Source organism: Oryzias melastigma, linkage group LG6, assembly GCF_002922805.2.
Source record: "Oryzias melastigma strain HK-1 linkage group LG6, ASM292280v2, whole genome shotgun sequence".
Classification (NCBI taxonomy): Eukaryota; Metazoa; Chordata; class Actinopteri; order Beloniformes; family Adrianichthyidae; genus Oryzias; species Oryzias melastigma.
Genome location: NC_050517.1, coordinates 7,101,035 through 7,118,135, shown reverse-complemented (window position 1 = coordinate 7,118,135; position 17,101 = coordinate 7,101,035). Strand labels below are relative to the sequence as shown.

Here is a 17,101-nt window from a genome sequence, read left to right as displayed (position 1 = left end):
TGTAGCCGTTTGACCTTACCGTGCCGCGGCAGATCCTCCATAACTACCCCACTGAAGAACAGTTTCATCAGAAGTCTGCAGGCGGGTGTCCACACATGTTAGAGAGCAGGGTGGGGGGGGCAGAAAAAGCAGCAAAAGTGACGTAAACAGAGAGGCCACAAAGAGGGGGGGCAGGAAGTGGATAATAGTCCAGTTTCAGCAGAGCTGGTCTAGCCTCCTTCACTTCTGTCTTCATAACGAATGGGTTGTTTCATTCAAATGCGTCACACAGCCAGGAGTTCAGACGGACCTGTTCAGACTCGACTCCGCACAAAAACATTAGTTTACAGCTCAAGCGTGACACGCGTTGGTTCGCTCCAAACATGACCTGACAGACGCTGGAGAACATTCAAGTCAGCTGTCACAATAATAAGCTGAGAGTTCAGCCTCCCCACGAACACAAAGATGTCGACTGATTAAATCTCAGGAGTCACAACGCCTGGTTCTGAGGTGGTGAAAAAACATCTGAACCACAAGTTCAACTTAGAAAGATGAAGGAAGGAGAAACAACAGCAGGAGGTTTGAGCCTTTAACACCTGAGGCGTCGCAGGTGACGCTTAAACACTAAATCTTTAACACACTATAACTTTACAATCATTGACACGACCACTAAAGAGGACTTGTAGACCACTACAAGTCATCTTATGAGTTGACATATAGTAGTCTACAAGTTTACTACAAGATGACTTGTAGTGGTCTACAAGTCTTCTTAGATGATGACTTGAAGTAGTCTACAAGCCATCTTCTATGAAAACTTGAATATTACTACAAGAAGAATTGCGGTAATCTACAAGTGGTCTTAGATGATGACTTGTAGTAGTCTACTACATGTAGATTGCTACAAGATGACTTGTAGACTATAATGAGATGACTTGCAGTAGTATACAAGTCTTTTTAGAAGATGACTTGTAGACTACTATATGTCATCTTATAAGATGTCATGTAGTATTCTTCAAGTCTACTACATGTAAACTACTACTAGATGACTTGTAGTAGTCTAAAAGTCTTCTTAGACAATGACTTGTAGTAATCTATAAGTCTACTACATGTAGACTATTACAAGATGACTTGTAGTAGTCTACAGGGGTTCTAAGAAGATGACTTGTAGTCTACAAGTCTTCCTAGAAGATAACTTGTAATGACTTGTAGTAGTCTACAAGTCTACTACATGTAAACTACTACTAGATGACTTGTAGTAGTCTAAAAGTCTTCTTAGACAATGACTTGTAGTAATCTATTAGTCTACTACATGTAGACTACTACAAGATGACTTGTAGTAGTCTACAAGGGTTCTAAGAAGATGACTTGCAGTCTACAAGTCTTCCTAGAAGATAACTTGTAATGTCTTGTAGTAGCCTACAAGGCTTCTAAGAGGATGACTTGTAGTGGTCTATTAGTCTACTACATGTAGACTATTACAAGATGACTCGTAGTAGTCTACCAGGGTTCTAAGAGGATGACTTGTAGTGGTCTACAAGTCTTCTTAGAAATTGATTTGTAGACTCATACAAGATGACTTGTAGTAGTCTATTAGATGTAGACTACTACAAGTCATCTTGTAGAAATCTTTATGTAGTAGACTACTACAAGATGACTTGTAGTTTACTACATGTAGACTAGTACTTCTCCGTCAGAATCTACTGGAATTACATTTATCATGTTAACGGTTGAAAAGTTACAGAAAACCAAAGAACACCAACACTGGAGATCTGGTGTTAAAGGGTTAAAAGGAAGAAGGGAAGGAAGGAAGAGTAAAGGAGGTAGAGAGAAAAGAAAAGCCATCAAGACATAAAGATTATGACAAAAATTGAACTAACTGCAACCTCCAACACAAATAAGTGGAAGTAAAAAGTCCAACAGGAGACGATCCTCTCTCTAATGACCATGTCCAGTAAATTAAGTATTAAAAATCCCTTCCTTTTTTGCCTTACTTCATAAACTCCAAGTCCACCTTCAGCCAAGACAAAAACGACGGCAGAGGGTCCCAGCCGGAGAGGCCCGAGCTCCGTTCTGTAATGTAGCAGAGAAATTCCTCTGGGCTCCTTCAGTCTGACCCCCACGTCTGTGAAAACACGTTCAGAGAGCCTCCTCTGAACCACTCGTCACTCATCATCTGGATGTGTCACTGAGCCAGATTCTATGACAACGTGAATGTATTTAAACCCAGAGGAGCTTTGAAACCACTGATCTACAGTTAATTAAAAATCCCTTATCCTCCAGGACCCGCAAATTCAAGCAAACCTGAGTCCGGAAAGAAGTCGCAGTTCCCTTCAGGACCAGAAAGCAAGGCAGCAATGTGCTGGTGTGATTCCTCTTCCATGCAGCAGGTGAAGTAATGACAGATTATGAGATAACTGCTGGGGATTTCCACACTGCTACCTCCCACGTGTGTTTGTGTGTGTGTGTGTGTGTACATGTACACAACCCTGAAAGTTGGGTTTTGATCTTGCAATGATCAAACACAAAGAACATGAAAGGTCTTCTTGCTCCGCGCCTCCTTCACCTGCAGCAGATCCAGATGGATGTTTGAGGCTTTGCAGGTAAAGATCTTCAGACTTTAGTTCACACAGACTCATAAAAACGTCACCCCTTACAATCATCACACTTGATGATCACACATCTCCTTCTCAGCACATTTGACTTGTTTTGACGATGACCGCACAAGTCAGTTCCTTGTAGTAGTCTACAGGTCTTCTCAGAAATTTACTTGTAGACTCATACAAGATGACTTGTAGTAGTCTGGAAGTGTTCTTAGTTGATGACTTGTAGCAGTCTATAAGTCTACTACATGTAGATTACTACAAGATGACTTGTAGTAGTCTAGAAGTGTTCTTAGTTGATGACTTGTAGGAGTCTATAAGTCTAATACATGTAGATTATTACAAGATGACTTGTAGTCTACTACATGTCATCTTATAAGATGACATATAGTAGTCTACAAGTCTACTACATGTAGACTCCTACTAGATGACTTACAGTAGTCTACAGGTCTTCTTAGATGATGACTTGTAGTAGTCTACAAGTCATCTTCTAAGAAGACTTGTAGATTACTGCAAGATGACTTGCAGTAGTCTAGAAGTGTTCTTAGTTGATGACTTGTAGGAGTCTATAAGTCTACTACATGTAGATTACTACAAGATGACTTGTAGTAGTCTAGAAGTGTTCTTAGTTGATGACTTGTAGGAGTCTATAAGTCTACTACATGTAGATTACTACAAGATGACTTGCAGTAGTCTAGAAGTGTTCTTAGTTGATGACTTGTAGAGGTCTATAAGTCTACTACATGTAGATTACTACAAGATGACTTGTAGTAGCCTACAAGTCTTCTTAGAAGATGACTTGTAGTCTACAAGTCTACTACATGAAGACTACTACAATATGACTTGCAGTAGTCTACTGCTCTTCTTTGATGATGACTTGTAGTAGTCTACATGTCATCTTCTAAGAAGACTTGTAGATTACTGCATGATGACTTGTAATAGTCTACATGTGTTCATAGCTGATGACTTGTAGCGGTCTACAAGTCTACTAAATGTATATTTCTACAAGCTGACTTGTAGACTATTACAAGATGACTTGTAGTAGTCTTCAAGTCTTTTTAGAAGATGACTCGTAGACTACTATATGCCATCTTATAAGATGACATATAGTAGTCTACAGGTCTACTGACTTACTGTGGTCCAGGTTTGAACAGATAAGGAGACAACATTCCAAGTCTCTTCAGAAAAAAACATTCAGGTTCTGGGATCCAAAGTCGTCTTAAACTCATGGAGTTTCACTGTCATTTCAAACATAAGAAGCTTCATCACTAAGCCTGATTCCTGTGAGTGAACTTCTGCTGCAGTCTCAACAGCTCTTTCCTCAGACTGCTGCTTTAGCAGAATGAAGGTAAAGCTTTAATCTCAACTGCCCTCATGAGCGAGTACAGGCTGTCTGCAGGAAGAAAAAAATGTTTTTGGGCCACACAGGTGGTGCACACAAAATATCAAGATCATTGCCCACTCAGGGAACTCATTTACAGACAATGTTCATGCACATTTTATTCTGTAGACAACAGGTCGTAGTGAACACTTCAGCAACATGGACAGGTAATTAAGGGGGAACTAGGTGAGACACAGGGGGGTTGTACAGATTTTTTCATTTTCTTCACTTCCCCATTAAGTCGTGGGGGGAAAAAAATCAATGATGATCCATAAACAATTCTGAATTTGTGGTATCACAATGGGTGGCTAGCTAGAAACGATTTATTTAGTTTGATGTGAGTTCTACAGCGTTTCATTAAAGCCAGTCTAATGATAAAACGTAACTTTATCTTATCTCAGGTTGTTGAGTTCAGGGAATTGTTTTCCCTTTTGATGCTGTGAAAGATTTTTGATTATCAAACAAAATATTTTTCATGTCAGGATTTGTATGTTCTCAATAAAAGTGAAACAAGTTTTCTGATCCTGTCTTTAGGTAATAATGCATTTTGATGGAAGTCATATTGGTCTAGAGCATGTGTCAAAGTCCAGGCCCGGGGGCCGGATCCGGCCCTCTGGGTAATTCTATCCGGCACTCCAGATCATTTTATTTTATTGTTACTAATAGCTATATGTTATCTTGTGCTCATTTCTAACTTGTATAGTTTTGACACAAAATATTTTTATGGAGAGTAAAATATTGAAAGTTAGTTAAAATTTAAGTTGATTTATTCTGGAATAATATTCCTGAGCTTTTATTATTCAAATTATGTTGAAAAGTTACAGTTTTAAAGTTTTAAAAATTGTCATTCTGCTAGCTTTTTGGACTATTTTGGTATTTACTAAGATTGTTTAGGCTATTTTGGAGTTTAGCTAATATTTCAGCTACATGCTAGCTGTTTTGGCTAATTTAAGCTTTCGTTCAGTTTTTTTAGAATATTTTGAAGTTTAACTATTTTTTTAAGCTATGTAACAGCTGGTTTGGCTAACCTACGGTTTTTTCTTTTTTATTTAGTTTTTTAGGCTGATTTGGAATTTTGCTAATATTTGAGCTATCAGCTATCAGTTTTTAACTATCAGCTTCAGTATTTTCACCTATCAGCTTCAGCGTTTTTAACTATTAACTTCAGCTTTTCAGCTATCAGTGTTTTTAGCTATCAATTTCGACATCTTCAGTGGCCAAATTCAGCTTACAGCATTCACACTAGTATTATTCCAGGTAATGCTATATATCTAGTTCATAATTATGTTATAAAATTAGGATTTTAAAGTTATAAATGTAGTTTTAGAGTGTTCAATAAATGTTTATCCTGTTCCGCCCGCGGTCTAAGGTGCTTTGGATTTTGGCCTCCTGTGTGATTGAGTTTGACACCCCTGGTCTAGAGCAGGGGTTAACTATTGAATTATATAATCTTGCCCGACAAACTGGAATAGACAACCATAAACAATGGTTACCCTTATTAATGTTTTATTTTCCTTCTAGTTCAGGTCCCCCCCCAAAGATGGCACACTTCAAATAAATTCACTTATGTTCAGGTGTAGAAAGTAATTCTGTATTTATGTAGTGTTTGAAGATGTATTGTTTTTCCCATATTCATTTGTGATTTCCAAGTCAGACAGTCATTTTTCCGATTATTCCAACACCACATGAACGCAGCCTTTGCCTGAAATTGAGTTTTTCACAAAGAGACATCAACCGATAAATGCACTAAAATGATAACCAACACCAACGGTTTTTAATTTTATGTTTTAAAGTAATTTTGAATCAAGATTAAAGCATTTTTTCATCCAGATCCTGCAACCAAATTATAACCAAATAACCAACACATCCCACGAATCTGCTCCTGGTCCGGCCCTTCTGTCAAATTTTAGAACCCGTTGTGGCCCACAAGCAAGAAAGTATGCCCATCTCTGATCTAGAGTTTTGCAGTAAATAGAAACATTTCTAAAAAAAAAAAAAAAAGTGAATCTTGGATGCACTGATAACTGTTTCATAATCAAATCGTTGCCTCCTGAATCATAATCGAATCGTATCGTGTGGTGCCCGAAGATTCCCACCTCTACCCCCAATTTTGTTTGCACTCAAAAAGAGGCCAATACTCACACCTCACTATTGACTGGAGTAAAGCATAAGGTCATCGTACGACAGCATCCCCTGTATGTCATAAGAGTCAAATACTTTATGATACACTTACAACATTCACGACAATACGTTCCATTCCAACCCAAAAACCTGAGCCTCCGTATGTGTTAATCCTCCCTACGGTACATCTGACTAACTCTTTAGTAGACTCCAGCGGTCCTTTCAGAGTAGGTTCTGAGCTGCAAATGACTAAAAAATCTACATTTGGAGGATTTGGTGTAGTTTTTTGCTATAATTATAGCTTTTAAAAAGCAATAACAACAAGAGAACAAATGTAACAGGATCAACTTTTAAAAACACTTCAGCGGAAAGAAAATATGAGCATTTATCTCAGTTTATATAAGAAAAAATGCCCAGCAGAGGTTTTGGGACACCAAAAAATTGGGTTTACATGATTTTTGCTATAAACATTTCATATGATTTTGATTTTTCTTTTATTTCACTGCAAAAAAAATGTGAAAGTTAAATGTTATACAATTAATAATTGAAAATAATCTAATAAAAATATAATTAGTGAGAGAAGCTTAAAGAAAGTCAAATAAAAAACACCAATCCTTATGTAGACTGCAGGTCACATGACAACAATGTTTATAATAAACAGAGAACGGTCTGATGGGCCTGAGCGGCTCAGCAGACCAACATGAACAGCAGTCACTGTCCAGAAGAGAGCAGCACAGGAACAGCTGAGACGCTGCTGCTGCTGGAGGATCACACTGACAGCAGGGAAGTTTCCCAAATCATTCCAAACTGTGTCTGAGTGCAGGAGTTCAGTAACTTTCACCTCTGTCTCCGCAAAGAAGAAGAATATTCGGATCCACCAGAAACCATAAAAGAGACACGAACAATTCAAAGGAAAGGACTAAATCCCAACTTTGAATATGAGAGAGAAAATCCAACTAAAACCTTCGGCTTCATGAGCAACAGCTAAACGCCAAATTAGCCCCAAAAAGCTAGTACAATGCTAAAATATTAGCTAAGCGCTAACATAGTCTAAAAAACTTCAGCTGATGCCAAATAAGCCAAGAAGCTACTATAAACGCTACTAGCTAAACTTCAAAACAGCCCAAAAATCCTCACTAAATGCCAAATTAGTAAAAAAAATATTATCCTTTTGCTAAAATATTATCTATGCACAAAATTAGCCAAAAAAACCTCATTAGATAACAAATTAGCCAAACATGTTATCATGGTGTTAAAATATTGGCTAAACTCCTAAATACAATAACAAAACTCAGTAGATACCAAATGAGCTAGTATAATGATAATATAATAGCTCAATGACAAATTATTAAAAAAATGTAAAAGATGAAAACATATCCCATAAATATTTATAAAGGTTTGCTGCTAATATAGTAAATATGTATATATAAACATAGACTTTATATTTGTTTGCTGCAGTTTAGCTGATATTTTAGCAACATGCTAGCTACTTTAGGCTAATTTGGCATCTGCTAAGGTTTTTTGAGCTACATGTTTTAGCAAAACTGGCAATGTTTGAGGATGCTTTCATCCAATTTAACAAGTTTAGAATTTTTTAAAAATTGTCTGAAATACCAGCTGGAGTCCTTAAGTTTGCACTCACCACTCCGCTCTGCAGCCAGTCGATGAGAGCCTGCGCAGTCTCTGTGGGCAGCTGAGCCCTCAGGTGGTCCCGCTCCTGGTCGGGTTGAAGCTCCAGCGCCAGCTTCAGGTCCTCAGCTAATTGAACAATCTGCAGCGGCGCAGCGCTGACGGGAGAATCCAGATCACACGTGTTGCAGGAGAACTCCATCGCTTTGGAACCTGCGGAGAGGAGGACAGCCTCTTTCAAAATCTCACAACTCCGATGTGGCAGAAGGCCGCAGCTGCATCAGCAGCACATGTCAAGCAGCTTTTAATCCGAGCCATGCGATGTCCTCACCGCTTCCAAAGTGTCTATGTGTCAGCTGGATGGCTGCCCTGAGAGGTCTCAGTAACACATCTGCATGCACTAAAGCAGCACCACACAGTGAATTCATGCAGCAAAGCTGATCTAAGCTCTTCTCCTGTTGAGTGTTTGCCACCATCACCTGTACAGCTCATCTCATTTCAGAGGTTCACTTCAAACTCCATCATAAGACAGCCATCAGAGCGCCAACATCCAACTCCCAAACATTATTACTCAAAACCCCCCTCATTTGTAGAACACGACCCGCAAATCTAAATTCTCCTGATAAGTGGCTGTAATTTCCTCGCTGGTGATTGGCTGATGCTATCACTAATGGCCTCTTAATGCATTCCTCTTTGTGGTCAGAGAGAGCCGGAATATCAAAGCCAAAGCTGTGTGTTATCGCAGCATCAGTCTGACAAACGGGAGCGAGTGAAGCAGCTGTCCAACACCAAACTCCAGACCTTCCTGAATCAACATCATTGTATTTACAGCAAAGACTCAAAATCATCAAATGTTTGGAAAAACTACCAGGAAACAGTCGGATTTGTTGATAAATGTGTGAATGCCAAAACAGTGGATTAGGATGTCATTAATTTCGAAAGCGTCTGATATTTAGACTGTTCTCCACTATGATTCAACCTCTAGAGCTGATAACTGACAAGCAGATCAGGAAATGTAGAAAAACATTGATTCTGATACTGTGTTTTTATGGTGAACAAACCATAATAAAATCCTGATCTTCAGGAAGTACTTTGTCTCATTCTGTGACTGACAGATGTTCAGTTTCCCACATTAAACATTAACCCCCATGTTAGTTCAGGCCTGTTGACTCAAGGCTGACAGAGATGCAGCACAGAGGGCTTTGTTTTGCATGAGTCTTCCAGCATCGAAGCATGAAGAACATCAGTCGCACATTTATTAACCCCATGTTCAAGTCTGAGGTCAAACCGCCTTTTTGAAACAGAGAAGTGAAGGCAGCACGGAACGGGAATGAAGAAAAAAACACTTCTGAACGTGCTGTCACAGCGTGCCTCTGTGAGGACTGCTGACTGATTGGAGTTCAATCACAGTTACAGTAAAATAATCCCAACTAGAAAAGCTGCATTACCTCCGATAATGACAGTGTGAATGCTTTTTGGTGAATGTGGTCGCTGAAGATTCCTTAAAATGCCTAAGTAATTTGCTTTAATTGCTGAAGGGAAAAAACAAGAGCTATTTACATAATGTTAAATTTCTAAAAGACTTAAAATGTTCATTAAAGAACAATAAAAGATCACTGAAGTTGGGCTAAATTTCTGAAAAATTTGCAGTACGTTTGCTTAAAGTCCCCCTGAGATGATTTTTTTTTTTATTTTTAAAAAACATTCCCAATAGTGTTTATGATTGTAAAGGTTTTAACCAAAAACCCAAAACTTAAATGCCTTTTAAGCATATTTTGTGTTGATCTGAAGCCTTTGTTTCCAAAATATCTTCTGAGGGGGTGTAGCTTTTGGACCTCCGCCCCTGATCCCGTCCTGATCCCATTATAATAGCTCTGTGTCTCTCTAGCATAAATCTTCACCGCTGCTACATAAAAACATCCATCAATCTGGGTAATGTCCAGCCGTATGGTTCTGATCCGGATGTCAGCTGGACGAGGAAGTGAAGATCTTCATGGACAGAACTTCCTCCAAAATCCTGATTCTTTCTCCTTCCAGTTCACCAAAGACTCTTTTAGCTAATTCTCCAATGTTTATTGACTGTGATCAATACATTCAATCATTGGTTTCTCAGAGTTCTTGATAAAATAATCAGAGCTAACATCAAAATGCTCTTTCATTGATTTACAATCCTTTCCAACTGCGGTCAAATGAGCCGCCGTTCACATTTCCGTGGTCACATCAAGAAGCTCCGTGGAGTCTGTCTGTGACAGTTTGATTGACAGAAATTTAAAAGGAGAAATACTCAGAAATGCAAAAACAAAATGATTTCTTATTACATTTGTTCTCTTTTATAAGAAAAATGCCACAAATACATGTTAAAAACTCAAAAAAACAGGATTTTCATCAGAGAGGGACTTTAAAAATCCTCAGTACATGCAAATTCCTCCCTTCTCCCTTTCCCTCAATTTGAAGTGGCATTTTAAGTGCAAGTCGTGTCCGGGATTATTATCTTTTAGATTTTACTCTCCAAACGGAGGGGTACAAAGTTCACCTTCTCGAGGTAAATCGCACCACGCTGAGAAGCTCTTTTCTTCACGTGGATGCACTCTGAACCACAGAAGTTTACATTTAGATCTAATTAATGACTTTTTATTGTACCGTGATCTTTTTAAAGTTACAAAACAGCTGTTGTTATGTATATTCAAGCGCTAAAAGCTCCGCTATTGATGACATCATCGAACGAAAGTAACGTCCGAAATTTTAGACACTATTTTTTCATAACCCTCCATTTGGAGGGCTGAAAGAAAGGGAAGGGAGAAGGGAAGAATTTGGAATAGGTTTTAGTGTGTTGCTTAAATACGAGCTGAACGCCAAATTAGCCCAAAAAACGTTGGTAAATGCCAAATTAGTCAAAAAGCTAACACAATGCTAAAATACTACCTAAGCTTCAACATAGCATTATAAAACTTAGTAGATGCCAAATTAGCCAAAAAGCTAGCACGTTGCTAAAATAGGCAACTAGCTAAAGTCCAAAATAGCCAAAAAATCCTTAGTAAATGCCAAATTAGTTAAAACATTGGCATGTTGCTGAAATGCTAAAATATTATCTATGCACAAAATGAGCCAAAAAAAAATCTCAGTAGATAATAAAATAGCCAAAAATGTTGGCATGTTGCTAAAAAAATTGGCTAACTCAAAATTACCATAACATACCACAGTATATGTCAAATTACCCAAATGAGCTAGAATAATGCTAATACAACAGCCCAATACCAAACTATTTAAAAAGTAATCTAAAAGATCAAAACATTGTCCATAAATGTATAAAAAGGCTTGTTGCTGATCTAGTAAAAAAGCAACCAAAAAAAAACAAAAAAAACAAAACGACTTTATACTTGATTACTGCAGTTTAGCTAATATTTTAGCAACATGCTAGCTAATTTGGGCTAATTTGACATCTACTAAAGTTTTTTTGGGCCCCATGTTTTTACCAATTTGGTATGTATTGAGGATTATTTAATGCAATTAAAAGTCTTTTTCCAAATTTAGCATGTTTCACATAGTTTTTGCATTTTTGGCAAATTTCTTCAGCAACCACATTCAGCAAAAAGCATTCACACGAGCACTATCGCAGGTAATGCAGCTTTTCTAGACACAACTAAAACAGTTCCTGTGTTGCCAGGTTGGGTTTAATTCAGCTAAAAACAGAAAAAGACAAGTTTCAACATTAGAAAGCAAAATGAAGACAAACCAGACGATAAATAATAAATATCTGACCAAGAAAACACATTCACAGAGCAGTTTTGGTAATTGTATCACCTATTGGCAGATTTATTTCTAGTCATGTTTCAGTGAAAAGTTTCTGCAAAATCATTGTATCTTATAACAAGTGAAGCTTAGTTTTTGATTAGAAATTAGACAAAACATACGAGTTGATTTCCCTTCAGTGGTCATAAACCTGACTGTGGGAAAGTTGTTCTCTACATTTGACCCCTCCCTTGGGGGTGTGGTGAGCTGAAGTCACAGCCGCGCCCTACAGACTGGTTTAACCCCCCCTAATCCAACCGACTGACTGGCAGAAACCATTTTTGGATTCTTTGATGATGATCTGACTGTGGATTTGAACCCCTGATCCACCAGACACTCCACCACTCTCCCACTGAGTGGCTGACTTCACTAAGTGAGGGTCTCTAGCATTTCATCAAAGATGAAGTCTGAAGTGAGCCATAGCAGAACCTCGGGTCTGTAATTATTGAGTGGTGGAGTGACCTGATATCAGGTAAAAAGTTCCTCAGTAACAAAGCTAGAAAAGGTAACTGAAAGTTTTCAGTTGTAGCTAAATCAGGCCCAAACCATCATACTTCCTCCTCCATGTGTGAGGTGTTTGTTTTAGGACAGACTCTTAGGCAAAATAAAAAAAAACAGTGTTCACAAGGTTTTGTTAAATGTTCACCAGTCGTTTTTTTTTTATTTAATATATTATGTTTTTTTTATTAAAATATACGTTTTTATTTGTAAACACTTTTTATCTGTCCTGCAGGAATTATCCAAATTGCTGATTTTTTCCACATACATTCTTGTTTTTAATTTTGGTTTCAATAAAAAAAGAGGCACAATCAATATGATTAGATTTTGCTTTTAAATTAAATGTAAATAGAACTATTTTATCGTAAAAGGTATTGATAGAAAAGAGTTCTTCTGCAGGGATGAAGCGTACAGACAATCAGCCACGTTGATCTATTAATGACATCACAGATGTTCTTCCACTTCTGTTGCTTAAAGTAAGGAAACTACTTGAGCAGAGAAAAAATGGATACGATTTTATGTAGTAGTCTGACTAACTAACACTGACTTGACGCCGTTACAGGAACTGAATCCATCAGAAGTTGCAGGTTGTCGTTGAAGTCACAAAATCAGACGTTTTTCCTCACAGATAGAACTACAGAGCTTCATTGTGAGTGTATGTATGATAAAACTACAGAACATAAATCACTAAAACTGTCATGTTTGCTATGATATTCATCTCAAAATTGTGTTAAAGGTGCAGTCTGTGTGTCATATCAGCCAAACTTTCATGCATTTGTAACTTGAGTTGAAGAATAGTCCTGAATTTCCTGAATATTCAGCGTCTGAATGGATCGTGATGCCTTTTGTCTCCAGCTCTCCTCATTAACAGACAATCCAGCATTGATTTCTGCAGCACCTCTGTGACTTTAATACACTTCTCACACATGTGAGACCGAAGCTGCTCAGAGGATTTAGCATCTTCCTGAAATATTCTTCAGCTCCAGCACAATGTGCTCTCAGTTCTGCTCCCCGAGCCACACATCAGCGCTGAATGCCAGAGTCCCGTCTCCTCTGCAGAATCATCACATTATAATGCTCTATTGTGTCACGCAGAATGGGACAGACTTGTTTCCGGGGGGAGCTGTGCTCACTGAAGCAGCGCTCCCACCCTGCGGTGGCTCGGTTTGTTCAGATGTTAAACCTCTGTCACTTCCACCTAAATGATGACTGCTTCTCAAACTAAAGCAAGTAAGTTACCGTCTGCACGCAGGGGACACCTGCTGGAGGTGATTCTTACCTGCAATGATGTCATCCATCTGCTCCAGCGCAGCCTCCAGCATGTGACTGGCCTCCGTCTCCATGGCGATGGCAGGAAGCATCCGATCTCAAGTGCTCTGTGTAGAAAAGAGAGCATAATGGAGTCGTTTTTGTGGGCATCGAGCCAAAACGTCCCATTAGCTTAAAGTCCAGGAGCAGCAGAGACGTTTGAGATGTCATCTGGAAATGAGTCTATTTTGCTCAGCAACTTTCTGAGGGTTCAGATAGTGTAAGCTGATACAATCATCCACATACACACACAGCTGCTTTATTCTGCCGTTTACCTCGTTTAAGTGAAAGTCACAGAAAATCTGACACAGAGCAGCTGCAGACATCCTCGTTTGACACGAAAGTTTTCAACCTGCTAGGAAATGTAGCAGCAGTTTCAGTATACTTTCCCCTGTGCTGGATGTTAGACCAACCACTTCTGTCACTGGGAATCATTTCAGCTTTATCAGCAGGGAAAATAAATCACTAAATATTTATTTGGTTAATCTTCAGATCTGTAGGATCTGAACTCAGTTGAGCAAATCACTCAGCACCAAAACAAAATGTTCCTTTGTGGAGGAAACGGAATTCACATCTGATGCTTAAATACCTTAAGATCAGGGGTGTTAAACTCAATCACACAAGAGGCCAAAATCTAAAACACACCTTAGGTCGCGGGCCGAACAGGATAAACATTTATTGAACAACTAAAACTACATTTTTTAAACTTTAAAACAGTAACTCTTTAAGATAATTATGAACTAGATATATAGCATTACCTGTGATAATGCTAGTGTGAATGCTGTAAGCTGAATTTGGCCGCTGAAGATGCTGAAATTGATAGCTAAAAATGCTTAAGCTAATAGCGGAAATCACTGAATTTAATAGTCGAAAACACTGAAGCTGATAGTCAGCTAAAATGTTAGCTAAATGCCAAAATAAACTAAAAAGATCTATTGTCAAAACGTTCCTTTTTAGGTCTTTCAGTAATAATTTTATCATTTTTATCATAAATAACAAAACTTTTCTAGGACATAGTTTCCCCGGAGCAGCAGTAGCTCAATAAAAATTAATCTCTGAGTTGTGGGCGGTACTGTTAGCGTAGCGTAAGCCTCCCCTTTATTTCCCATCACCCCTTTGTTAACACTCTTTCCTGCTAGTTTACAGCCCCTCACAGCGCCAACGTAACATTAGCAAAGCAACAAAAATTAAGATTAAGATTAACAAAACCTTTATTAGTGCCACAATGGGGAAATTGCAATGGTGAACAATATTGGAGCTATCCAGCTGTATAGTTTTGATCTGGATTCCAGCTCAGATGAGGCAAACAAAGACGTTCATGGACCTATGTGTCTACAAGTCAATGTAACATAATTGAGTCAAGCAGAGAGCTCGTGGCGTGTCGACTGTAGCAGCGTTATTGCTACAAGTGTTTTCCAACAGCATTTCTTCGTCGGCACCTGATTCACAAGGATTTGAATAAATAAATACTCAGAAATGTGCTTTAGAGTTTAATTTATATGTATATATATATATATATATATATATATATATATAAAGAAAAAAGGCTGCAAGAACATGTCAAAAACTAATTAATGTGGGTCTTTAATGATTATTTTAGATTAAACTTTCATTTCAGTACCACTTCTGTCCAGCAGGGGTCAGAGAAGTTGACTCACAAGACCCTGTTAGGCTGAAAAAAAAGTGGTTTTAGGTTTTGAGCTGTAACACACTTTTAATGTAAACATGCAGCTCTCAGTAACTGCTGTCACACACGCCATCATATAACCCACACTCGTAATGTTCTTCCTGGAGGCGGGATCAAGTCTCAGCTCCTCATCGCCTCCTCCGGCTGCACCTCAAACATCTTCCATCCTATCCCCCCCTCCTCTCTTCTCCTCTGGCACTCAGTCCTTTTCCCTGTCATCACTCCTTCAAGGCCTTCATCTCTCTGTCACGCTGTCATGTCCACTCACAGACAAGCAGACATGCAGCTGTGCAAATGCAGATGAAGGATGGTGATGTAATCTGCAGATGCCTTCAGAGAATCACCCCCCACCACCACCACTAAGCCCAGTAATGTTCATCTGAGTTAGCAGCGGCTGACACTGACTACACCCCCGCCAACAACATCCTGGGTTGTTGGATCTCTCTTAGTAAAATCAGAACATTTCCAGACACATTACTGGACCGTCAGTGGAGGCCAAGGTTCAGTTTATGAGACACAGGAGGTTCAGTTTGGGCTCCAGAGTTCTTTACTGACACAAAATTATAATGATTCCAAACAGCAACAAAAAAAGTTCCTTTTCCCCAAAACTCCAGTATTTCTGTGAGCAGAACAGAACCAGAACCTGGAGTTGGTCTCTGTGGTTCCTCTGAAAGGACATTTTTATCCACTGTTTCTGAGAGCGCCAGTATAAAGAAGAACCAGAACATTTCTTTTATTGCATTACGACAGGGAATCATGACACAAGATAATTGTATCTAAAATTTACAGCTATAAATTGTGTCTAAATATCACAGATGAGTTTCCCTGTTAAATGTCAACTGTTTTTCTGAACCAAACAAAGTTTTTTTGGGAAAACAAATGTGTAAAATTTGAAATTAATCAGGTTAAATTTTACACATTTGTTTTCCCAAAAAACTTTGTTTGGTTCAGAAAAACAGTTGACAAAATAACCGACAGAAGATGAAACTGGATTAATAATGAATTTTATAGGGCTGTGATCATTAAAGCATTAATGCACGCAATTAACCAAACACAGTTAATGCATTAATATTTATTCACGAAAATTAATTGCCCCTCACGAAGCAAAATTCTTTTGCTTTTCTGCGCCGATTTAGGCTTGATTTAAAGCACTTTGTCAGGTATTATCCTACATTTACCATAGTTATCTAGAGAAAAATATTTAATTGGTTTTTAGTACTTTGATCTTGTTTTCTCTCCAGTTGAGATCACTTTTTCTCAAAAAGAGGAAAACGACGAGGCATCGCTGAGCCTAAAATGCAGAAAAAAAATTAATTGCAATGAATTTTTCCAAGTTTTGCGATTAATTTTCTTAATCGATTCCCAGCCCTAGAATTTTATCATTAGAAACCAACAGAAAAATGTGTTTTTCAATTCAGTAAATACAAAATATTACCTGATATTTTGATCACTGAGTTAAAAAAAAACACAAAATGTTCAAAAAGTTCACCTCACAGAAACTCAAACACTCAACAAGCCAGACCTGCAGGGACAACAGAAAGCACAAGGAATCCCCAGGGGGGGAGGTCTCTCATGTGTCACCGTTCAGCTCACAGTGTCAAAGCTTCACACATGCACTAATCCACACGCCGCGGATGAAGCAGCAGTCATGTTCAGGACCTAAGTTTGTCTAAAAGTGTTGGAAATGTTCCTTACCGAATCGCCTCCCGACATTATGTCACTCTGCTGCACTCCTTGCTTTCCCGAGCAAGTCTTGGCTGTCAAAAAGTCGACACGCCTTTTTCCTGAAACATCACGATCCAGAAAAACTCGTTTGTCAAACGCAGCTCCTAACTGTTCACATACACAGCGCTGACACAGCCCTCTGACCCACTTCTGTTCCGGTTCCGGGTCACCAACAGCCTTCTCCACCTGCTCCATCACTGTCTGCATCTAAAGCAAGCAGGCAAACATCTTCCATGTTGACCAAGTGGGATCAGCCACACAAACACCCCTCCTGCAGGACCTCTAATTTTCTTTTATCAGTTTGGCTTCAGCTCAGTTCACTCATGAAGGTGAGATAACATCAGGCAGGTGCCTGGATCCAATCACATCAAGGATCAGCGCCAT

General features: G+C 38.7%; 1 protein-coding gene across 4 annotated transcripts in view; it reads right to left on the bottom strand.

The window, feature by feature from the left end:
• ppfibp2b (PPFIA binding protein 2b) overlaps positions 1-17,101 on the bottom strand; it is a 99,035-nt gene that overhangs the window by 61,260 nt on the left and 20,674 nt on the right. For all 4 annotated transcript variants that reach the window (XM_036212224.1, XM_036212225.1, XM_036212226.1 and 1 more), the window contains 2 exons: positions 13,277-13,373; positions 7,724-7,923 (listed from right to left, as the gene is read on the bottom strand). In XM_036212224.1, coding sequence (XP_036068117.1) covers positions 7,724-7,923; positions 13,277-13,358 — 282 coding nt within the window. In that variant the 5' untranslated portion in view covers positions 13,359-13,373. The remainder of the gene's footprint in view (positions 1-7,723; positions 7,924-13,276; positions 13,374-17,101) is intronic.